Source organism: Callorhinus ursinus, unplaced genomic scaffold, assembly GCF_003265705.2.
Source record: "Callorhinus ursinus isolate GAN/ISIS: 27379988/994484 unplaced genomic scaffold, GSC_fseal_2.0 scaffold15, whole genome shotgun sequence".
In the NCBI taxonomy this organism is placed as follows: Eukaryota; Metazoa; Chordata; class Mammalia; order Carnivora; family Otariidae; genus Callorhinus; species Callorhinus ursinus.
In genome coordinates, this window is record NW_027397077.1 from 39,785,728 (window position 1) to 39,810,898 (window position 25,171).

At 48.4% G+C, this 25,171-nt stretch overlaps 1 protein-coding gene across 2 annotated transcripts; it reads left to right on the forward strand.

Moving 5' to 3' along the window:
- Positions 1–608: 608 nt before the first annotated feature.
- TATDN2 (TatD DNase domain containing 2) lies at positions 609–24,140 on the forward strand. 2 transcript variants are annotated; one of them, XR_003210719.2, is made up of 8 exons: positions 609–1,288; positions 1,402–1,809; positions 9,561–10,052; positions 14,934–15,827; positions 19,714–19,841; positions 21,338–21,521; positions 21,715–21,812; positions 21,936–22,064. XR_003210719.2 is itself a non-coding variant. In XM_025885002.2 (8 exons), the coding sequence occupies exons 2-7, from the start codon at positions 1,408–1,410 to the stop codon at positions 22,074–22,076; spliced, it is 2,241 nt and encodes a 746-aa protein (XP_025740787.1). In that variant the 5' UTR covers positions 611–1,288; positions 1,402–1,407; the 3' UTR covers positions 22,077–22,104; positions 22,286–24,140. The 2 variants fall into 2 exon arrangements, 1 of the variants encoding a protein (XP_025740787.1); XM_025885002.2 differs by lacking the exon at positions 21,715–21,812 and adding an exon at positions 22,286–24,140 and having other exon boundaries at positions 611–1,288; positions 21,936–22,104.
- The last annotated feature ends 1,031 nt before the right edge of the window (positions 24,141–25,171 follow it).

Genomic DNA, 25,171 nt, shown 5'->3' on the forward strand with positions numbered 1-25,171 from the left:
CATGAGAGAGAGAGAGAGAGAGAGAGAGAGAGAGAGAGAGAGAGAGAGGCAGAGGGAGAAGCAGGCTCCCAAGGAGCAGGGAAGCCCAATGCGGGACTCAATCCCAGGATCCCCGTATCACGACCCGAGCTGAAGGCAGACGCTTAACCATCTGAGCCACCCAGGCGCCCCTGTGTAGCCTTTTTTTCCTGTGGCTCCTAACTTCCGACTCTGCCACTTTCTGGGTGTGTCACTTGCTCTCTATGAGCCACAGTTTCCTGCTCTGCAAATGGGGTCAGGATGTTGGTGTGGGTTCGAGGAGAGGATAGGGATCTGAACCCGTCTGGCTAAGCGGCAAAACGCTGAGGAGCGGGGAGCGTCACTCTGGGAAGGTGGTCGGCCGACGCCCCCAATCCCATGGAAGGCTGGCTGGGGGAACTGCGGCCCTGCCTAGCTTCGCGCTCTTCTGGCCCACGTGAGTGGCTCCGCCTCGCCTTGCTTCCGACCAATGCCTCCAAGCCTCCTGGCCAACAGGCGAGCTCCGTCTTGCTCGGAGTCCCGCCCCTTGCCGATTCGAGCAATGGGCGCCCTCCGTTCTGCGCAAGGCCCGCCCCCGCCGCACGCCGGGCCGCGGGCCGCAGGGCTCGTTCCGGGAGGCGGGCGCGGCGGAGGCCGGTGTGGCCGGAGCTCGGGCGGAGGCCGAGCTCGGGCTGCAGGACTGGGGCGGGAGGCGAGCAGACGGCCGGGGAGGGACGTTCGGGACGTGGGGGCGGCGGGGCCGACGTCTCGGCGGCGGCAGGGACGGAAGGGGCAGCCGCGCGAGCCGGAGGGTGTCCCGTGGCGGCCGAGCGCGGTACCGCCGGCTCCTGAGGGGCGCCTCGGCCCCTCGGGCCCGGGGCTGGTCGGCGGGGCCGCGGGAGCAGGGCGGGCTGCGCGCCGTGTCTGGCCCTGCCCTGCGGCCCGCCCTCGCCATTCCGGGCCTCTGGGCCAAGCGCCCGCCAAAGGCTGTGGGTCCGGTCGCCATGTGTGGACTCTAAAGCGCCTTGTAGTCTTTTGAAGCGCTTTGACATCCCCGAAGGGCTCTGTATTGCAAACTAAATCGAAGCGCTTTGTAATCCCGGAAGCGCTTTGACATCTCCCTAGGAGCGCTGTGCAAACTGAAGCGCTTGGTGATCGCGGAAGCACGTTGTGGGTTTGGAAACCAAACCGACGTCCTTAGTAAATCTCGGATCGTTTTGACTAAGGCGAAGCGCGTTGGCATCTCCGAAACCTTGAGAACTGTGATGGGCAGTGGAAAGAAGGGGGAAAGGTCAGTGAGGCCCCTGACTCTGACCTTCTGGCTTGCCCTCCCCCAGGGGACCCAGGGTGGCGGGAGTCTAAAAGGGCTGGTGTTGGAATCCAGGCCCCCTCTTTACCTTGCAGGTGCCCATGGCGTCGGAGCGGCGCAAGGTCAAGTACCAGTGGAGCAGCACTTCGGAAGGGTGTCCCCGCAAGCGCAGCTGCCTCCGGGAGCCCAGTGATGTGGCCCCCTCCAGCCGGCCAGCTCCTAGCTCTGCGTCGCGTTCAGGAGGGACCAGCAGCCCCAAGCGTCTGAAAGTCCAGAAGGAGGACGATGTGGCCTGCACGCCGAGGTTGCCCCGGGGCTCATCCTGCCGCAGAAATTCCTCCTCCTCGCATTCTTCCGGCGCAGGTGTGGGCGGGGCTGCCGCCAAAGGCTGCCTGATTCGGAGCACACGGGGATTCCTCTCGTCAGAGGGATCCCCGCTTCGCCTTGTCAACCCCTCTCCAGGAGAAATGGCTTCTCTAGAGGAGGAAGCCTGCAGCCTTAAGGTAGGTGGCTGCGACGCCTTGGAATCGGTGAAGCCCCTTCCACGTGGCTTGAGCTGTTGGTGGAAGGAGACTAAAAAGGGTCGTGTCCTTCAAGATCTTTGGGGTCTTCCCAGAGGTCTGCTTATCACAAACCCGGGGGACCAAGGGGGGTGGCCTACAGTGACATAGAGAGGTAGTTTTCAAACTTGGCAGCACTTTAACACTACTTGGGAGGTTTGTGCCTGCTTCTCATTCCCATTTAATTGGGCGGGGTGTGGCCGGCGTTTCTAGATTTGTAAATGCTCCTCCAGTAAATTGTACTGTGCAGCCAGCCGGGCGGGAGGATAACTGCAGTAGAAGGTGCATTGCCTGCTCAAGAGACACAGACCTATTTATTTCAGTTGTAAATTTAAGGAATTGTGCCCTTGTACTTTGAACTTCTCTGAGTCACAGAACTGAGAATACGAATTTGGTTCTTGGTGTAGCTTTTTACTGAAGTTACAGTTTCTAGCACCTTGGGGTTTTGCTTGGTGGGTAGGGTAGAGTTTGTTTTGGAGCTTAAACATTTAGTTCCCCTTTGGGAACATGCAGGAGGGTTTCTCAGAGGAGGTACATTTCCTCCACTGTTTCGTTTTATATGAACTTAAAAGATAAAATTTTCCTGGTGAGGGAAAGTTGAACATGAGTCTGTGAGAAATAGAAGCAAGTGCAATTCATCTCTCATAGTTGGCTGTTTCCCTGGTGAGAGAGTACTAGCTAACGTTGCTGGCCCAAGTGTGAGCTTCATCCCCTTTTTCAGTCATATTTTGAACAAATACTTATTGAGGGCCTAGATCATCCCAGGAGAGTTCTAGTTGCTTGGGATTCTCCAGTAACAAAACAGATCACTGCCCTCTTAGTTTGTATTCCGGGTTTAGAGCTCTGGGCCTTAAGAGGTGAGGAGTTTTGTATGTGGAAGGGTGGAGGGAAAGTCTTAGTTGGGTGACATGGGCTGCCTTCAGATAAAGCGATCTTACAAAAGCAGTGAAAAAAGGCACTAAGGAACGTGTCTCTAAACTTCTGCGTGGTTAAATTACGTGGAGCTGAGAAACTAGGCTGTCCTTGGCTGTTTATCCTGGGGAACTCTTAGGTGAAGTGCTCCAAGTGTTCTCACCGTGGACCTCGCAGAACTCTTTATGGCACATGGGTGTGTTTTTTTTTTTCCCAAAGATTTTATTTATTTATTTTAGAGAGAGCACGATCGGGATGCGGGGCAGAGGGAGAATCAGACTCCTTGCTGAGCAGGGAGCCCAACGTGGGCCTCAATCCCCGGACCCTGGGATCATGACCTGAGCTGAAGGCAGATACTTAACCGATTGAGCCACCCAGGCGCCCCTTGATTTTTTTTTTAATAGTGATTTCAAAAGCTTTGTCTTTAGCATAAAAATACATATTGAATATGACTCAAAGGTAAATCAAGTAAATATGGGGCTTTGCCCATACAATTTAATCTTGTCATTAACCCTTCTTGATAGTTTTTCACTTGATTTGGGCACAGCATGAAATAATCTCGATTGATTACATTTGACTTCAGTGACAATTAGAGATAGAATGAAGCCTTCCAAGAAGGGCAGGAATCTGCCTACTCTTCCAGGTGTACTGCATCCCTGGCTCAGGAACCAAGATTTGAAGGAATAGCCTTTAATCCAGGTGGGTCTAATTCTGTCTTGGGCCCATCTTTATCTTATTTGGGCCTAAGGGGTGTTTTTTGCCAAAATCAATTTAAATGGTTAAGCATGGAGCAATGAGTAGTCCAGTCCTGTGTCAGAAGTTGTGGGGTTAGTGCCTTGCTTTTAGTCAGTAAGCTCTTGAGGGTTACTGGGTGTCAAGTACTATGTTGGATTGTGGAGCCATGAGACTGCTTCTAGGAGAACACATCCTGGTGGGCGGGCTTGAGAAGTCACAAGACTGCCTCATGATGTGGTGTGTGGAGCATAAGAGCCCAGAATGGAGACTAGAGAGCTAGGTAGGGGGCCGATTGCAACAGGGCTTTAGTAGCCAAGGGAATTTGGATTTTACTCCAAGCCATTAAAGAGTCATGTAGAGTTCTATACACAGGGAAGGCAGATGTGCATTTTTGAAAGATCACTCATATTGAGTGAGGATAGAATATGGGGATGTTGATATTATTAATTCAAATTGTCCCTCTCTAGCACTGCTAAGGGCTCTGCCCTGTAGTGTTTGTTAGTTTGAAAACAAGGTACAGTACTTGACTCATCTTGATGAATTACGAAATGCCTTTCTTATCTTTTTCTCAGTCTGCACCTCTTCCCTTCATACTCTGCAGTCATGTCCAGCTTGTTTTTCTAGTAAGTCCTGAGTCCTGTCAGCAAGCACAGCCCAGTGGCACTCACAAAAATAGCACGTTCTCCCCCTTGGTCCTTCTAAGGTCCCCTCATTCCTACTTTTACCCACCTATCTACCTGTTCTTATGCATTTACTCTGTAAATTTTGAGGGGTAAACGCTTGGCTTTGTGTGTGGGTCCCCCATTATCTGTCTCCTCCCTAGCCTCAGCACAGAGGTCTCAGCCAGGTCACAGAATATTCAGAGGGGAATGTTCTGGCTTTGGTAACAATGCCACAGACTGGGTAGCTTATAAATAACATAAATTTATTTCTTATAGTTTTGGAGGCTGGAAGTCTGCAATCAGGGGGCCAGCATGGTCAAGTGAGGGCCCTTTTCTGGTTTGTAGATTTCTCTTCTGTCCTCACATGGCAGAAGGGGGGCAGGGGAGCTCTCTTGGGGACTTTTAGATAGGAGCACTAGTCACATTCATGAGGGCTTCATGTTCATGACCTAATCACTTCCCAAAGGACCTAATACCACCTTCTTGGGGTTAGATTTCAACATACGAGTTTTGGGGGAACCCATTCAGAGGATAGCTAGACTGGGCAATTTAGATTCACTAGAGATTGCTGCTGGCCAGCCTCTTACTGTTTGTTCCTTATTTCCTCTAGGACAATTGTTTGAGCGGTTTTCTCAGATTCTAATGGTAGCTGATGATCTTCGTTTCTTCTGTAGAAAAAGATTAAATTTGTCTGTTGTGAGCACCTTCACCTACCTTATATTATTAGTCTTTAGTATGACCTCCTTCATTCCTACATTCACTGTAGGGAAGAAACACTGGAAGGGAAAATTGGAGCATTTATGATGTGATAGACTTCCATCAAATAGAATTCTCAATGTTTGAGCCATAAGCTCTCACATAATCCTGAGAGTCTTATGAAATAGGCAGTATTATCTTTACGTGTCAGTTAACAAATATTTACATATTGGTTAACAAATACTTGAATACCTAGTATGTGTAGGCGCTGGGAAAGGAGACTCAGAAATGTTAAGTAACTTGACCAAGGCCATCTAGCTTCTATGTGGCAAAGCTGTGCTATCCCAGATCAGTGGGACTTCAAAGCCTGCATTCTTAGCACTGTGGCCCTCTGAGCCCCTGTTCTGCCCCAGACTAGTGTTAGTGTGAGGGGTGGAGAGACGAAGAGGGCAAGATCCTCCCCCTTGAGGAGCTCTCTGGTGGTACAGGGTGGTACAGGCCCAGACACAAGAAGCCATTGTGTATCTTTGCTCTCGAATGACAGAGCTTTCCTGTGTGATCCTGGTTCGTGCGTCTTCACCCCGCAGATGTCCGGTGCTTGGGTGGAAGTCCATGCTAGGAGTTAGAGGTGCGAAGAGGAAGGCAGTGGTTGAGGCACTGAAAACTCCTTCATCACAGAGCCTTGTGTGGAATGCTGTAACAGGGGCATTTGAAGTACCAAAGATCAGAGGAATGAGTGACTAATGTTGAGAAAGTCCTCACAGAAGAGGTGCTGTTAGAGTTCTGACAGGGAGGAGGAGAGGACATTTCAGGCAGCGGAACAATGTGTGTCCAGAAAGTGTCAGGAAATGCTGCTGGTCTGAAGCACTTGGGAGCCGCCTGGTTCCTGAAGGTCCTCACTTCCCTTTTCTCCAGCCGCCCCTCTTCATTCCCGGGCACCTGGGTGTATGGACAAAGGTGGGAGAGGACGCTGGGAAAGAAGCTTGGGGTCCAGCCTGTGAACGGCTTCTGATGTCAGGCTCAGGAGCTGGGGAAGTTTCCTGTGGGCAAATGCAGAAGCACTGAAGCGTTTTAGCAGAGGTGTGGTGTTGGCAGATTCTAGAGCTCCTCTGGCACACTGCGGAGAAAAGATGGGAGGGAGTAGGCAGGGAGCTGGGTACAAACTATTGAAATCATGCAGGCTGGCAGCGCCAAGCGCTGCAATAGCATCTCCACTGAGTCTTTGCCTCCTGCCTTCAGAGGCGCATAATTCACTAAGCAGCAGTGCCAGGAAAACGAAATCTCTCCTGTTTGAAGCCAGGTGGTTTGTCTCTTCTCTTGAACTTAAGACCTCGTCTTTACCTTTATAGCCTCCTCTCCACTTCTGAAGATCTTGGGTGACCTGGATCCATTTCAGGTCCTCATGGTCTTTGACATCACAGTCTTTGCTACTGTTGCTCAATTTTCGTATTTTCGCTATTCTCCCTTGGTTTCCAGGATATTAGGGGGAGCTTGAGTTTGCCTCCTGGTTCTGCCACTTACACGCCATGTGGCAGTTCCCCTCTCTCTACAAGAGGGATGACAGCCATGGCAGCTCTGGGAATTATAAGGCCACATGAAAACATAAGGTATGGGAGTGCCTGGGTGGCTCAGTTGGTTAAGCATCTGCCTTCAGCTCAGGTCATGATCCCAGCGTCCTGAGATGGAGCCCCATGTCTGGGTCCCTGCTCAGCGGGGAGTCTGCTTTTCCCTCCCTCCCTCCCTCCCTCCCTCCCTCCCTCCCTCCATCCATCCCTCCATCTCTCTCTCTCTCTGTCAAATAAGTAAAATCTTTAAAAAAAAAAAAAAAAAAGAATGTAAGGTATGTTGTTCTAATTCTAACCCTTTTTTCTCCGACAGGTACAATCCTGGTCTTCACTACCAGGGTTGGCAAACCCGTGGTCCATAGGCTGAATGTGGCCCCCTAGGTCCTCAAAGTATTCAGTATTTTGGAGATTTCACATTAAAAATATATGCCTCCGGTCCACACCTCTACCTTGAACTGGAGACTTGAGTGACCCTCTTCTGCTTCCCCACTTTCTACTCCCTTTTCCTATGTTCTTTTTCTCTCTGGCACTTTTCACTCTCCAACATATGTTGCCTTTCTTCTGGTTTTCCTTTCCCCTCACTACCTAGAATAGAAGGTCCAGGAAGCAGGTATTTTTGTATGTTTCATTGGATGCTAAACCCACAGATTCAGAACAGTGCCTGCTGGTGTATAGTAAGTGCTCCACAAAACATTGCTGGCTAAATGGAAAAATGAATTCAGTTTGGCATTCTTGTTTTATCTGAAAAACTGGAATCCATAACTCTGGGTCTATACTTGGAAGCAGCAGCAGTTGATTTGAAGTGAGGAGCTGTGACCCTTCAGAAGGTGCAGGGGCTCCTCCGTTTGTTGTCGACCTTGTCTTCCCATGTTCTCTACCCGGCCTGGGGCGGGGGTGGGAGGGCAAGGAGAGGGGTAGCTGGTCCCACAGGCAGAGGTGGAGAAGTCAAAGGGGCTTGGGGCCTTAAAGGATGAATAGGAGTTTATCAGGTGTAAAATGAGACTGAGGCAAGGGTGTCACAAGCAAAGGGAATTAGGTTTGCCCATGATGGTACAATGGGGATGCCTGAGGATGGCGGGTGGTTGGCAGTAGTGAGAGAAGCAGGCCAGGGGGAAGCAGGCTGAGACGTTGTGGCTGTGTCCCATAGGGCGTGCCCAGGGAATCTTCAGGGGTTTTTTTTTTTTTTTTTCTTTTAAAGATTTTTATTTATTTTTTGACAGCGAGAGAGGGAACACAAGCAGGGGGAGTGGGAGAGGGAGAAGCAGGCTCTCCACCGAGCAGGGAGCCCAATGTGGGTCTCGATCCCAGGACCTCGGGATCATGACCTGAGCCGAAGGCAGACGCTCAACGACTGAGCCACCCAGGCGCCCCTTCAAGTTTGTTTTTAATGTTTATTAGATTTTCTTCAGAGGGAAAGGTATTTAAAAAAGAGGCTTATCATCTCCTTTCCCGGATAATCCCTGTAGACATTTTTTTTTTTTAAAGATTTTATTTATTTTTATTCATGAGAGACAGAGAGAGAGAGAGAGAGAGGCAGAGAGAGGCAGAGGGAGAAGCAGGCTCCCAAGGAGCAGGGAGCCCGATGCGGGACTTGATCCCAGGACCCCGGGATCATGACCTGAGCCGAAGGCAGACGCTTAACCATCTGAGCCACCCAGGCACCCCCTGTAGACATTTTTTTAAAAAAGTCCACCATGTTAGAAAATTGAGAGAGGTTCAAAATGTAAGGTAAAAGCCACCTTTCCTGTCCATCTCATCAAAATTAGTAGCTGCCAACAATTTGAGTACTTCTGGTAAAAAATACTATGCCATACTACTGTCTAGATTTACATATTTCAAAAGGCTTTTTTAAAAACAAAGATAGTATGTACTTCTTGGAAAAAATTCAAATTATATGAGAAGTCTATAAAATAAGAGCATAAGCCCCTTTGTGTAACCACTCCCTTATTGATGGACATCTCTTGGAGTAGACTACTTTTCTTCGGTAGAGAAAAAAGATCAGCAAGCTTAGTGTGGCGTTCTTTCTCTGTATATTTGAGAGGGATTTAATACAAATGAATTTGAAGTGCAAGTTGTAGGGACTGTAGAAGGCCTTGGGATAATGGTCAATCTGGGTCATAGCTGGGGAAGTTTGGACTTAACTGCTTTCGAGATGATTCTAGGGATAGATTTGTGGAGCATTCTTTTTTTTTTTTAATTTTTTTATTGTTATGTTAATCACCATATATTACATCATTAGTTTTTGATGCAGTGTTCCATGATTCATTGTTTGTTCATAACACCCAGTGCTCCATGCAGAACGTGCCCTCCTCAATACCCATCACCAGGCTAACCCATCCCCCCACCCCCCTTTGTGGAGCATTCTTACCCCAGGCTGGGAGTGGATTGGATCTAAGTTTCACAGTAAATTAACATTGAAAACAAATAGTCTAGCTCCTGGAATGAGTAAGTGCTCAGGGGAAGGAGGGATGGGGCTGAGACTTAACCTGTGTTTATGAGGAGATGATTAGGAGTCGGGGGGTAGTTAGAGTCTCTGGACTGACCCTCGTGCATTCTCTGGGAGACCAGACACCTCCGGCACCGAGGTTTCGATCTGGGGGAAGGGGTTGGCAGAGAACTTCAATAAGGCCTGCACTCTGCTCTCAGGACTTGGGAGATTGGAGTCTGCTCCTCCCTGGGCCCTTGGGTCTTCTGGACTCTTAGATGTGGGATTGTGTTAGCTGGTTTCTAGAGACCCTTTTAGTGCTGAAGTTTTGAGCTGCTCTTTTGCCTGTGTGTGTTCTCAAGTGTGTGGTAGTCCTTGGCCTCAGGGAGCTTACAGTTTAGTGTTACTAGACTGTTCATTTCTCCGTTCATTCCTGCCTGCTGCAGTGTTGAGGGTATTACCTGATGAGCATGAGAAAGTGAATAATAAAATGGCAGCAATTCAGGCCCTTCTACAGTGGCACTTCTCAGTGGGGTGGGATGGAATCCTCTGGGAGAGAATCTTCGTCTTAGCCACCATCACCTTCCCTGCGATTGGTGCAGCCGCCACTGATTTATAATTTGCTGAGTGCTTCCTATATATAATCGCCCTTTGGATAACCCTTTTACGAACTGAGATTTTTTTTCTCCCCGCTTCCAGGTTGATTCAAAAGATAGTTCTCGTAACTCCACAAACTCTGAATTTGCATCTGAAGCGGAGGGTCAAAATGATACAAATGAGGAACCAAACAAGGTGCAAAAAAGGAAGAGGGATCGATTTCGAGACCAGGGCTCTACGGTGATCTACCTGAAGGCTATCCAGGGCATCCTGGGAAAGTCGATGCCAAAAAGGAAGGGAGAGGCTGCCACGAGGGCAACACCGAACAAAGGAGAGCGTCCCAGCTGTGGAGAAGGGCCAGCCAGGAGTGTCACTGTGTCTCCTCAGAAAGGGAAAGAGTCAGCCCCGGAGGTGAAAGCAGAGGACGAAAAGGCTGTGCCAGAGAGGAGCAGTTTCTGCAACAGGAGAGTGGTGATAGACCCTCAGGAGAAACCCAGCGAGGAGATAGCTGGTGACCGAAGGACAGTCATTGACAAACGTTCTCCAGCCCTCGAGTTTTTGGATGACTCCGACTCTCATTTAGAAAGCCAGAAGGTGAGTAGAGCTTATACCAAGCGTGGAGTTTTTAGTTCTCTTGACGATAAGTATTTGGTCTTTCTAGTTTGATCCTGAGTGTTACTCACTAAAAGCAGCACGTTACTTACCAAGGACTCCAGGACCAACTGATGGTTCTTTTCTAAAATACCGTTCAGAGTTACTAAGAAATCTCAATTCAGTGCTGTCTCTCTCTCTTTTTTTTTTTTTTAAATTTAGAATTTATATGTTGCTTAGGATATGCATTTGCCTGCCCTAACAAAGGCCAAAGGCTTAAAGAAAATAGAAGTTTGGCTTGAGGAGGATGGCTGCACGGTGTCAGGGACCCTCGTGCCATCTGTCTTGATGCTCTTCTGCATCAGCCTAATCTCCGTCTGTGGTCTGAGTGGCTGCTCTGATAGGACCCTGAGGATGTTACCTTGACATTCCAGGCAGTAGAAAGAGGAAAAGAGAAGAGGAAAGTACACTTCCTCCCTTTTAAGAGCTTGACTCAGAAGTCCACATCATTTTTGCTTTTAGCTATTGACAATCTAGAAACCTGGCCAACACCTAGCTGCAAGGGAGTCTGGAACATTAACCTTCATCTGGGAGACATACCCAAATCACTCTTACTGCTCTTGAAGGAAAGAATGGTATTGGAGGGAAAATAGCAATTTTTAACATAGTTTATAACTGGGGGGGAAGGCATTCCTCTGTTGTAGCCATCTCTGCTTGTATTTACTTATGGCTCTTAGTGGCAGCTCCTTGAATCTCTTCAGCTCTTTCTTCTAGTACTTACCTCCATATTTCTAAGTAATCTTGCACTGTGTATTGATTTTCCAGTCGTAGACCTCTGTGGACTGCCTACTTAGAAGGTGGGAATTCAGTTCTCCACACTAACTTTGGCAGCACCATACCCACGAGCCTGGGACTTCTCCTTTTAGCAGCTCCCTGTGTTGTTGTCATACAGTTTTTGGCTACCAATGGTACGGTAGGTGAGCACTGAGTGTTGGGATCAGACAGTTTGGGTTCCCACCTGAACTGTGATCATGAGAAAGCTACTTAACCTCTTTGGGCCCCAGTTTCTTCTGTGTAAAAAGTCACAGTTCTTGAAATCTTACTATGGTTAAACAAATAGAGGGATCAGCACACTTAATTCTGTAAAGGGCCAGATAATATTGTAGGCTTTGTGGCCTCTGTTGTAACTATTCAACTGGGCTGTAGTGGCATGAAAACAGAGATTTAAGTGAACGGGCCTGACTGGGTTCCAGTGAGATTTTGTTTACACCAGTAGACAGTGTGTTGGATTTGGCTTGTGGGCCTCAGTTTGCTGAACCCTGAACGATACATGAAAACACTTGGCTCGGTGCCTAAGTGTATAGTAGGACTTCAGTAAATGTAAGTTTAAAATTTACCATACTGGTGAGAATGTAAGGCAATCATGAACATAGGTAATGTCCCATTTTCTCAAAAAGAAAATCCAAGGGCTGCCTGGGTGGCTCAGTTAAGCGTCTGCCTTCGGCTTGGGTCATGATCCCTCTGCCTGCCATTTCCCCTGCTTGTGCACTCACACTCTCTCTCTCTGACAAATAAATAAAATCTTTAAAAAAAAAAAAAAAGAATAAAGAAAATCCAAAAACCTTTTCTTGGCCATCTTGACCATATAAGCCTTTCAAGGACTTAGATGACATAATTGTAAGTCTGTTTATGGTATGTATTTCTAGTTACACATGCATTTTTGGATTCATAATTTTCCCCACTCCCCCATTTTTCCCACTCTCACATTTCATTAAATAATTTTACTGAAACTTCACATGTCTTTGACATGGTCTTTGTTGTCCCTGGGGTTCCCTTTTGAGTCATGTAGCATGATTTCCTGAACTTCCCTGATAATAAGAATGAGAGAATCTGACTCAGGTCTGAGGTGGGATGTGGGAATCTGTGTTTTTACACAAGTACCCTTGGAAGACAGAAATTTGGGAAGCAACCAGAGGACGTCATCTACCCTTTCTTCTGATTTGGAATTTTAACTTTTTATAATAGAAAATTTAAAACACTTAGGAAAATTATCCATACACCTGTCAACTCATCTTCAACAATGAATTTACTGCTAATCTTGTCTTACCTTTTTTTCTCCCCACAAATTTTTTTGTTGTTGTTAATAAAGTAAGCTCCATACCCAACATGGGGCTTGAACTCACCACCCTGAGATGATGAGTCACATGTTCTGTGGACTGAGCCAGCCAGGTTCCCCTCTCCACAATTTATTTGGAAGCAAATCCCAATTACTGTATCATTTCATCCATAAATATTTCATTGTGAATCTTCCAAGAGGTACAATGATCTTTAGAAAAAAACAAGCATAATTATAATTTTGTTACCAATATTTGTTTCCTTTTGGAGTATAGGTAGCTGTATGGAAGGTTAGTATAGACAGTAGAAACAAAAAATGTTTTATTAGACCACACACCCCACACACGCCCCACACCCCCACACTCCCACACTCTCCCACACCCCCCACACCCACCCCCCCCACACACCCCACACCCCCCCCCCACACCCCCCACACCCCCCACCCACCCCCCACACACACCCCACACACCCCCCACACCCCACACCCCACACACACATACACACACACCACACACACCACACCACACCACACACACACCACACACCCACACACACCACACACCCACACCCACACCCCCACACACACACAGAATCCTTAACATCAATGGTCCAGTCATTGATTAAATAATCCTGTTTGTTTCATGATATTTTTAATTTGTTTAAAACAGTTATCCAAATAAGAGCCGTATGTGGCAATTTCTAAATATCTCAAGTCTCTTAGTCCCTGTAGATTCTCATTCCCTCCCATTGTGGTGTAATTTTTCCATTGTAAAAATAGGACATTTGTCTTGTAGTTTTCTGCAGCCAAGATTGTGCTGATGAGATATAGCACTTTTTGAATCCATGTATAATTCTGTCCCTGGAAATTTATGCCCAGTTGCCAATAGCTGTTCCTGTCACACTCAGGCACTTTGTGGTTCATTTTTTTCTGGAAGTGTATTTTGGGATTGCTACCATGTAGCAACTTCCAGTTATTTTTCAGGTTACTTTTTGAGTAAATAATATTCTCATGGTTCAAAAATAAAAAATAAAAGCTATTTAGTGAAAAGTAGCTTTCCAGCCTGGTCCTTTGTTACCCTATTCCTCCACCTGGATACCACTTTGTAAGTTTCTCAAGTATTTTTCCAGTGTCTCCTTATGTGTAACCACTTAGCCATATTGCTTTTTTTTTTAAGTGAATTTTTCATTATATGAATTGTATTTGCTTATACAAATATTTTTAGGAAAAGAGCTTTGTAAGGCCTGTTGCTCAAGCCATCTGGTCCCTGTGGGTATAGATGGTTTCATTAACCAAAAGAAACCAGGGCCCTTAAACAGTCTTCTTTGCATGAGTTGAGATCCCTGTTTTTACTGTATTTCTCAAACCTGATTTGCATGCAAGTGACATGGAGACTTAAATACAGAGTCCTTGGGACCTGTTGAATCACAATATCACAGATGAGGGTGGGGTAGCTTTAAAAAGCCCTCAGTTAGTTCTGATGTGAAGCTAAATTCAGGAGCCATTGCCCCATTTATTCTACAAATTAAATCATCATTTATAAGCACAGTATGCTAGGCACTGTTGTAGATGTCTGGGAGACACGAATGAAGAAAATAAAAATTCCTGACCTTGAAAACTTCTGTTCTAGCAGGGCTAAATTGATTTAATGTAATGTATAGCTGGTCGATCCATTTACTGTTGCCAGGCAGTGGCTTAAACTAAATGTTTTATTTTGCTCTCAATTTTGTCAGTGAGGAATTCAGAAAGGTCTAGACAGGGCAGGTTTTGCTTGGGGGTTGGGGTGGTGTACTCTCATGCTTCTGACACTCCAGTAGCCTGGCAGGAAGGGCAAGATGCTCACTCACGTGGCCGGCAGTTGAGGCTGGCACCTATAGGTGACCTCTTGAGAATGTTGTGGGCGTCAGGGTGGTCTGGCCTCTTCCCTGGTGGTTGGCTTCCCTGTGAGGAACAAGCTGACAGAACCAGGGGGAAGCCACGAGGCTGTTCGGACTGCTGCTGTGTTCTGCTGGCTACACGCAAGTCACTAGATTGGCCCAGGTTCAAGGGGAGGGGAAGGCTCACAACCCCACCTCTCAATGGGGAGTAACGTTAAGCGAATTTGCAGACACATTTTAAACCCACCATGACTATGTGGTTTTGCATTTGAAATGTTAGAGACATGGTAGAGTTGAGGTATGTTGGGTGCTGCTCTTCTCTAAAATTCCCAGTACACAGTGTATTCTAGAGAGAGCAGTTTTTCTCCAAAGGGATCATTCAGAAAGGGAGTACAGGTATGACATCCCCTGTAAGGATGATACTCTTTTTTTTTTCCCCCCAAGATTTATTTATTTACTTTAGAAAGAGTGAGAAGAGTGCATGTGTGTGGCAGGGAGGGGCAGAGGCAGAGGGAGAGAGAATCTCAGGCAGACTCCCCACTGAGCCCGGAGCATGACATAGGGCTCGATCCCACGACCCTGAGGTCATGACCTGCCGAAATCAAGAGTTGGCCGCTCAACTGACTGAGCCACCCCCAGGCTCCCCTAAGGTTGGTATTCTAAGACTTTGGTCACAAGTTTATTCCCTGAACCTCATACGACTGCTTATAGCTGTAATCTGGCTCACATTCTAGAAATTAGGAAGCCAGGCAACAAAGTAAGCTAATGAGCCAATGCAAAGCCTTCACCATGGCCAGAAAAGCAAGGCGGAGTTTATGTTCTTCTGATGACTTGAGCATGAGAGGCCGTCTTCACACAGGAGGGCTCACCCATCATTTGTTTTCTTTTCTGCAGCCTAAAGAAAGGGAGGTGGTGATAGAGCACACCTCTTCAGGAAGTGACTGGTCTGACGTGGATGAGGTCTCCACAGTCAGATTCTCTCAGGAGGAGCCCAGCTCGATGAAATTCTCCACAGTTCTGGAGCCTTCTGCCTTCCCCACTGACTATGTCATGTACCCGCCTCATTTGTACAGTAGCCCGTGGTGTGACTACGCCAGCTATTGGACCAGCAGCCCCAAGCCTCCTGGTTATCCGGCTGTGGGCAGTGGCGGCGGTGGCGGCAGTGACCCGCTGCAGGCAGGGAGGGGCAGCCGGGGCCTCCTGAGTGATTATTCTCCTGACTCTACAGTGAGCTCCCAGAACACCTCCAGAGACCAGGAGGTAACAGAGGAAGGCAGATCCCAGAACGCTCGTTTATTTCGTTTCTCCAGAAGCTCAGAAGAAGAAGAGGTGAAGGAGAAAAGAGCACTCCAGGAGGAGGCGCCGCCCCGTCCCTGCGGAGGGCACGCATCTAGCTCCCTGCCAAGGGACCATCGGGAGTCAGGCCTAGAGGAGGGTTTCATTGATACCCACTGTCACTTGGACATGCTGTATTCCAAGTTGTCTTTCAAAGGTTCCTTTACCAAGTTCAGAAAAATTTATAGCAGCTCCTTCCCTAAGGAGTTTCAGGGCTGCATCTCTGACTTCTGTGATCCTCGGACACTGACAGATTGCCTGTGGGAGGAGCTGTTGAAAGAGGATCTGGTTTGGGGAGCCTTTGGCTGTCATCCTCATTTTGCACGTTACTACAGTGAGAGTCAAGAGAGAAATCTTTTGCAAGCGTTAAGGCACCCCAAGGCTGTGGCATTTGGGGAAATGGGCTTGGATTACTCGTACAAGTGCACCACGCCTGTCCCGGAACAGCACAAGGTAATGCGGCTCTCCTTAGTTGGCTCACGGTTTCAATTCCTCTCTCAGTTGTTGAACCTAACAATAAAGGTTTCTCTACTTTCAGATCTAGAGAATTTAGAACCCTTAAAAATATAATTGCTCTTGTCCAGACCATCGAGATGTCACTTGTCAAATGCTTCACCAACTATTTCTTTATTATGTAGGAGAGGGGGATAGTTCCTCGTCTGTGACATCTTATGGCTAATGATACAGATGGCAAGACATCTGTTTTCCTTCCTTCTTTGGAAACAACCAGTTGTACATTTGTTTAATTAAACTGTATTTTTTATTCTGGTTTTAAAGTTAAGTGTGCCCATAGAATATTTGGAAAATATAAAACTGTAATGAAGAGAATGTCCCATCCCACCAGAGATGGCAACTATTATTTTTTGAGCATGGACATTTGGCATGGAAGGGTGGTTCCAGCATTTCAGTGGAAGTTTCTGATTTGGGAAGGAGCAGGACGAGGAGAACGACCCTCCCACCCTGTCACTGCTTACACTGCCAGGTTGCCTTTGTTCTAGAACTTGTCGCGTGCAGTCTTCTGCTGATGCCTGGTGTGCTGGGTCTGTGTGCCTAGTATGCTCCAGGCCTTGGTGAGGTGGTGCGTGGATGCCCACCTGGGCAGACAGAATTTGGCAAGCTGGCTTTCCCTTTGGTGCTGTCCCCAGCCCAGTTGGGTCAACCTCTGCTGTACACTGATGCTGGGCCCCACTGCTCCTGGCATCTGTGGTTAATTGTGAATTAAGAGAGGGAAATCTTCTAGAGGCAAAAATTTCTTAATTTTCCCTTGACCAAAGAGAAAATTCAGAGAATGTGTGATACTCTTCTGACAAAGCAGAAGACTCTAGATCTTTATACACCTTTAGGAGATGGAGATTCCAATTTGCATACAGTTGTCCTTGGCAACCAATAGGCACACAAGGCTTTTTTTTTTTTTTTTTAAAGATTTTATTTATTTACTTGACAGAGACACAGCGACAGAGGGAACACAAGCAGGGCAGTGGGAGAGGGAGAAGCAGGCTTCCTGCCGAGAGGGGAGCCCGACGCGGGGCTCGATCCCAGGACCCTGGGACCATGACCTGAGCCGAAGGCAGACGCTTAACGACTGAGCCACCCAGGTGCCCCACTAGGCACGCAAGGCTTAACAGTTGATTTAAATAAGAAACAATTTCAGGTGTTCAGATGCTTCGGAATCTTCGGATCTCATTTATTTTATTTTTAAAAATATTTTTATTTATTAGAGTGTGAGAGAGAGAGCATGAACGGGGGAAGTGTAGAGGGATAGGGAGAAGGAGACTCCCTGCTGAGCAGGGAGCCAGCCCAATGCCAGCTGATCCCAGAACTCTGGGATCATGACCTGAGCCGAAGACAGACGCTTAACAGACTGAGCCACCCAGGCGCCCCCAGAAGGATCTCAAGATGAGTTCTCTAGGACCTGTTGAGGTTACTAAATTTGGAACAGGATGATTTTGACTTGATATACTTTCAGACAGGTAGGTGGGATTTTATTTGTGTGCATGTTTCCAGTTTTCTACTTTATCTAATGAGTTTCTAGTGTAAATAGTGTTTCTGTTCAGAATTAGGTACACATTCACACAACCTCTTGCCTGTCCAGAGTTCCCTTTCAGTACTAATATTAGGAAGCTTGAGTTTCTGGCTTGAGGTGGTCATTTATTGTCAGAAGTGAATGGAAAAATAGCTAAATTTGAAGACCTAGTGAACAGATTTTTAAGAAAGAAAAATATTTAGTATTCAACTTTCCTGGCTTGTTTCTCTGGCTCAAGGCAGATGTGGTATGGAAAGAAGGACAGTTGAGAAATGGATGCACTGAGGCCACTGGCAGGAGGAATGGCCTTGTATTTAACTGTATAGATGGGTGTTTATGGAATGCCTGCCGTGTGCCAGGAAATGTGCTGAGTATTTCACTGTAACTTTTTCCTTGATTAAATTATTATGGTATCAGATCTTCATATAGAGGCACATAGGGCACGCCGCACCACAGACTGAATTGGAAGTTATCACAGAGGGTGGTGAATAAAATCTTGTGGCTCTCCCCTGGCTTGGTGAGATAGGACTCAGGACTGGAAAAGGGGGATTCAGAGGAAAGAAATTGCTGGCAGCGGGAGGGCAGAACTCCCTGTAGAGGTTGGAGGATAAGATATTTCTATAGAACACTAAAGACTCCCAGGATGCACGTTGGGCTCCTTGCTCAGCGGGGGGCCTGCTTCTCCCTCTGCCTGCCACTCCCCCTGCTTGTGCACTCTCTCTCTCTGACAGATAAATAAATAAAATCTTAAAAAGAGAAAAAAAAATGGAATCTCTGGCAGCCTCCTGCCTCTGTAGGGGTCTGCGGAGGGCAGGTGTGCTAGGAGGGGATCCAGCCAGCTGTAGATACTGGAACTAGCCCAGCCTTAAAGCCTCTACCAAGCATTCTAAGATTTTGGTGTCAGTGGTCTTTTTCTTTCTGTTGAAAACACAGGTTAAACAAAAATGACATCAGAATTGTTAATGGCTCAGTGTCACTCTTTGGAGAAGAGGTAGCACAAGCGTCAGACTTGAAAATGCCATTCTCAAGTGAATATCACAGGGCTCGAAGTACCGGCAGTATTTTATTTGATGTTAAAAATGCAAACATGGATTATATTCCACAGTTGAAAACTGCTCATGGAAACATGAAGTTTAAGATGAGGTCATTTGTTTATAATGAATTAATACTGTGTTCTTCTAAAGCTGGACTTGTTAGAGGAAAGAAGTCCTAGCCCGCCCCTTTTTACAAAAATTTTTTTTATTCATTTTTTTAAGATTTTGTTTATTTGACACAGAGAGAGAGAGTGGGAGCAGGAACACAAGCAGGGGGAGTGGGAGAGGGAGAAGCAGGCCTCCCGCCGAGCAGGGAGCCTGATGTGGGGCTCAATCCCAGGACCCCGGGATCATGACCTGAGCCGAAGGCAGACGCTCAAGGACTGAGCCACCAGGGCGCCTTCCTAGCCCTTTTTTCATTTAAGTTACAATATGTGTATTTTACTAGTGACTTGCCTTTTTTTTTTTTTTTAAGAAAAAAAAAAGGGTTAGGGGCGCCTGGCTGGCTCAGTCAGTAGAGTATGCGACTCTTGATCTTGGGGTTTTGAGTTCAAGTCCCATGTAGGGTGTAGAGATTACTTAAAAATAAAATCTTACAAAAAAAGAAGAAAGTTAAAAAATGGAAGGTAGTATACCAGTAGGTATTCACCTAGAAGGGTATCTGATTTTGGTTGAGTAAAGAAAGTAAGTTGGAGAAAATATGTAATTTCCATTCTTTCAAGTATTTGAGCACCTTCTGAGACCCCGGTATTGTGCGAATGTGTGTGTGAGTGTGTGTGTGCGTGTGTGCTCAGGCACACACACAACTCTTTGGAAAATGTGTGGAAGGTGATTACTTCTTGGGAATAGGAGTAGAGGTGGGGACAGTGAGGGGAAGGACATGTAAGTCGAACTTTATGTTCCTGAGCCCTGCCCTGAAACCCCACATAGGCATGGCGTAGTGGTTGCCATGTGCAGTGCCTGGGTTCAGGTTTGAATTGTGGTGCTCCAGCTTACCAGCTGCAGATTACTTGACCTCTCTTGGAGCCTCTTTTTCTTGACTGCGTGGTGGGCTAACAGCAGTAACCTATCTTGGGGCACTTGTAAGGGTCATGTTAATAATACACCAGAAGTGCTCTGAGCACTACCTGTAGTAAGCATCCCATAAGTGTGGGCTATTATTATAATACATTATATAGTCTGCAGAATTGGAGATAGTGGGGGTGCCTGTTGGCCTGGGTGTTGTGGGGCTGTAACAGACTTCTGACGTGGCTCTAACAGGTGTCCCCTTGCCTTCTCCCAGGTGTTTGAGAGACAGCTGCAGTTGGCCGTGTCTCTGAAGAAGCCCTTGGTGATCCACTGCCGAGAAGCTGACGAAGATCTACTGAACATCATGAAAAGATTTGTGCCCTCAGACTACAAGATCCATAGGTTAGAAGGCCGGAGCTCCGGTGGGCAAATGAGACGAACACTTCCTTCTGTGTAGGACGTTAGTTGGAAAAAGGAAAACCCAGTGAGGAGAAGATGATAGTATTCAGTCTTTGTGATATAGTATCTTCTCTAAAGATTAAGTATTAGGTTGAGCCATATGAAATTTCTGATTTTGGCCATTTTTTACTTACAAAATGGCAATTTCATATGGTTTGAGCTAATATCCTAAATCGCCGGTGAGCAAGAAGGGGACTTTCGTGACCCTCATCCCTGGTGGCAGGCTAACATGAAGTCTGAGCGCTCCGAAATGAGGGCTCTTGATCTGGGGAGAGGCCACTGTGTTGTGACTTAGCGCGCAGATATCATTCCAGGGCACCCACAAAGAAATTCTTTGCTTTTCTGAATTTGAAATTTCATTTTCCCCCCATGAAAATTCAGTATGTGTTTAATCTTAATTGTATCTAGGGGCTCTTAAGTTCAGTGTGGTAAACTCTTGATCTCCTACTGTGTGCCTGTCATGGGTGTTGGCTCAGGGCCCCCGGGAGCAGCTGTGGGAGGCAGACGAGTCATCTGGTGCAGAGCCCAGGGCCGAGGTGGGCATAAGGTGCTGTGGGAGCCAGAAGAGGGGCCATTAGCTTAGCTTTGCTGGAGAGGGGCCAGGAGGTGATGCCTGGGCTGGCTTTTTCAAGATGGGTGAGATGGGTTAACTGAAAAAAAACAGAGTCTAGGACCCAAATCAGGTGTTGATGGGCAGCAGAAGGCAGTGGACTATCAGGCCAGACTGCTGCCTTTCAGGTGCCCAAGCAGAGAGCATGACCTCTCTGACTGGTATCACACACCAGAGATGAGATACAATCCCTTGGCTCTTCAGGGTGGGTTGGTTGGTTTCTCATGGCTTTGTCTTGGGATGACTTTGAAGGAAATCTCATGGGGGCAGGTAAACCTGGGCTAAGATGGCTCAATGAAGTGTTGTGGCTGGGAGGAAGCCATGAATTTTCAGATTGGTTAACAATATGTTGTGTACTAAGAACATGAGTAGTTACCAAACTCAGAGAAGATTCCCCTGTAGTCCCACTCCCTAATATCTTCCCTTTTTTGTTTCCTTCCAGTCCATTTGACTGCAGAAACATAATTTTTACCTATTGTAATTGTGATCTTGGAGGGACCACGGGCTTTAATTCTGCTTCTGTTGTGTTATAAGTGTACTCTGGCCCTATATTGTTCTCTGGTCCCTGTGGGGATCACTTGAAGTGGCTGTATAGGATTTGGCGCTCTGATGGGTTGACTGCTGAGCTTCAGTCACCAAGAGTCACCTTGGGTCTTACTGTGTTGGAACCAGCTCTTGTCTGGTTCCTGTGGAGTCCTTCCCTTGGGTGTAGCCTTTGTGTTTCTGGAAATGTGCCCACAGAAGAGAATTTGAGAGGGGAGTTGGGGGCTGTTGCAGAGGGCGCTGTGAGAGGGGCCCTGACCTGGAAACCCTCCCCTCCCCCCACCAGGCACTGCTTCACCGGCAGCTACCCGGTCATCGAACCCTTGCTGAAGCACTTCCCCAACATGTCTGTGGGCTTCACGGCCGTCCTGACTTACTCCTCGGCCTGGGAGGCACGGGATGCTCTGAAGCAGATCCCGCTGGAGAGAATCATCGTGGAAACGGACGCTCCCTACTTCCTGCCCCGACAGGTAGGGGTGTCATCAGGCTGAGTTGAAGTGGGGGTGGGGGGAGGGGGCCGGTCACCTTTGCAAGGTTGGCAGGGCCAGAGCCCCAGTGACCTCCAGGTCTCACCCTTGGCTGTGTAGACGTCTCCTTGTTGTGGCTCTGCAGAACCAAAAGTCTAGGGGGCTGAGAAGCTGAAGGGTAACCACTCTCTTCCAGGCAGTGCAAAGCCCTACCCTGTAGAGGGTAGTCCAAGGAAGCGTGGGACCCTGCTCACCCAGAGCCCCCCATGACTAGGACTCTCCCTGCACCTGCAGGTAAAGGGGTCTCTACAGGGCAGCCCCAAAGAGGTCCTTGCTGGGGAAGGGCAGGGAGGGGGATCTGTGTCAAGGCTGTGCGCAGAAGGCACAGTGATGTTCTGAATGCTTGATGTCTTCCAGGTTCCCAAAAGCCTCTGCCAGTACGCCCACCCAGGCCTGGCCTTGCATACAGTTCGAGAGATTGCGAGGGTCAAAGATCAGCCGCTCGCCCACACCTTGGCCACCCTGCGTGAGAACACCAGCCGCCTCTACAATCTTTAAGCAGAGTGGGTGTGGTCAGGAGAAAAAGGTCAGACTAGAAAAAGGTCATAAAAATCGCATCATAGGTTTTTATAAAAATCAGGACAAAAATAGGTTTCTCTGCGTTTTCTTACTGTAGAGAATGTGAACATAGAGTGAGCATTAAGCCTGATCTGTCTTGAGTGAACTTGGTTTGGGACCTTCTTCCTTTTCTCTTCCCACCCCTCCAGGGCAACCAGTGGCCTGATGGAAGATGGGCCCCGGGTCAGGAGGTGCCTGGAGAGCCTACTGGAACAGAGGAAAGCAGGACGGGATGTTTGCCTACGGGGAGCTGGCCGGTGGGGTGGGGTGTGGCGGAGCGGGGCGCCGGGGAAGGCTTGCCCCCGGGGCGGTCGGTGGAGGAGAGACAGGCCGAAGGGAGGGCGCCGCACGTCTGCCGGCCCCGATCCCCGTGCTCTGCAGCCCGCGGTTTTGAGCAGTCTTCACAGATGCCCTCCCCCGCGTCTGAGCACATGTGGGTGTGTAACTCGGCTCCTGGTGGTTCTCGGTTCTAAAAATGAACTCCCGAGTGGGAAACCTCCTCTGGGGGACGTTGGCTGGAGCCCTGTCTCGGAGGGTTCTGGTCCTGCCTTTGCGAAGTCCTCCCCCACCTTCCCAGGACGAGTCTTCAGTTCGGCTGCCCCACTGACACGGCTCCGCTGGGGCATGGGAAGAAGACCACAGCTGCTGGCCTTGCTGGTTCCACTACCAGTGGCATGGAGGGGCTGGGGAGTCCTGGCCGATGGGGATGGGACAGACTGGGGGACTTGAGGAAGAGGGCCCCAGACAAGGGGTTTCTGCTTACCGGTGATCCCAGGGCTGCAGCTCGCTTGTGTTAGACTGAGAACGGTCCAGTTTGCAGCAGATGCGACCTCCTACTCTGCTGTCAGGGGGCTCCCAGCTGCCCGTTGGTCCATTTTTGCCCCATTCCCCTGGAGTACTGGACCAAGAATACTTCTGCCATGTGACAGCCCCCCTGTGTGCCCCAACCAGGTTGAGAGGTAAACCAATTTAATTCTTCAAAACTCTGCCAGGGCTGCTCAGCCCCGGTCTCTGGCCTGTGCAGAGCAAGCAGGCCCGGTGTCTGCCTTCCAGTCCCCTCCTGGGGCTCTCCCTTGCCTTGGCCTTGTCCGTGTCCTTTCTCTGTGTTGGAAGTGAGAGGCTCTCCTTTGACTCTTGAGCAGTCGGGTCATCAAGTTCTAAGCTCTGTTCTGTTCCCTGCTGGTGTATCTGTTACAGGCCCTGGAAGGTTATGGTCGGGGGTTAAGTGTGAGGACACTCTGCACTTTGTCCAAAAGGATCCTTTACCCAGAGCTCCCACAGTGAGACAGGACACCCAGAGTCCCTTGTCTGTTTCTTGGAGGCCAGAGGCTTAAATCGTAAGACCCCATCCCTTAATGATGGATTTCTCTAGGTGTTTTCAGAAGGTGCATTTGAGCCTTGTAAGCGAAAAGGGAACGGACTCAGTATTTCCTAGCTGGTATTTCCATCTTGTCCCGGTACACCCGTCACTGGCCTGGGAAGTAGGCCCTGATTCATGTTCGACCTTCCACGGGTCAGCTGTGGGTTGTCTGTGCCTCCCGTTTGCCGGTGTGGGGAGTCGGGGGCTTGTTCTCCTGCTTGGAGGAATCGGAGGACTGAGTGTTTCAGAGTGCTTTATCGTCACCCCAACGAACTGCAGCCTGTCCATCCTCCTCACCACGAGCCCTGGATGTCAGTACTGCCCACACTGGCAGCGGATGGGCCTGCGCTGGAGGGTTCAGGGGGAGGACTGAGTGGATGTCCCCGAGCCTGTGTGGCCTCCCTGCCAAGGTAAAGCACAAGGTGCTATATACTTTCACCTCTAGGATTTAAGATGGTCATTTCTGTGTGTCACACAGTGAAACACGACTTGTGTGGGTGCGAAAGCCGGTGGGCATTGTTTTTGATTTGAGTTTTGGCTGGCTGACGTGATTGTGTTTGCTGTGCTGCCAGAATGCCTCTGTGTCTCCCCCACCCCTGCCCCTTTTGGCCATCTCTTTCTGAAAATAAAGTGATTGGTCTTCAGCCAGCTCCTGTGCTCTCTGTGTTTGGTCACATTTCTCAGAGTGGTGACAACAAGTTGTAACCTGAGAATCCTTGTACCCTGAGAATCCAAAGGTCTGGAGAAATTCTTGAGCGTACATATGTGTGTCTGCAAAATTAAAGTGGTAATAATACATGGTACCTTCTTACAAGTTCGGCCGCCCTTGAGCATTAACCCATTTCATTGCCTGGGAACTCGGGAGTAAGTACATAGGTCTTTTCTTTCCTCTTCCTCCCCCCCCCCCGCCCCCCACTGCACTGCGGTGGGAAAAATGTGGCACACAAGGGTGGTATTGACTGAATCCCTTGTCTTCGAGGGGGGGGCTCTGGACCGTTAGCTCCTCTGACACCTCTGGGCAAACTTGGGGGAAGCCCCGGGTCACTACTTGAGGTCGGTCCTCTCATTTTGTGCTAAGGTATTAATGAATACTGGTGCACAAGCTGGAAGTAAACCTGGGAAAAGGAAGGCTGTGTTCCAAGAATGCTAAAGAAATCCGAAACCAGTGTCGATATGTCATCGAGACCCCATCATTGATGGTATATTTTCAGCAAAATCCCATCACTTTGTCTCTTCCATTCCTTCCCAGGTGAACACGCAGTTGACTGCAACCGCTCGGTGATGGTCTCATTTGTAGCTAGAAATCTGCTGCTCTTGGCTTTTCTGGTGCTTCCGTCTTTCTCTCTGTATTAAGCTTGGGACCAGTTACTGTTTACCGTGAGCACTTTGATTTTGTGTCACTGAGTTGTATAAAATCAGGGCACAGGGCCCCTGAGGTACACGGCGCTGGAACAGACTGCCCCCCCCCCCCGACAGAGACAGTGCAGGTGTTCATCAGTGAGTGGCCGGCCCCCCAGTCACACTGAGCACTCATTGGTCAGTGATGGCCGGGGTGTATTCAGATTAAGCAGCTAGCTTGGCGTGGGTCTCCATTCTTAGGGTCGCACACTGTCACAGGAATTTCTGAGCACACACCTGTAAGTGTGTAATCAGTTAAATACACGTGCTGTACTGT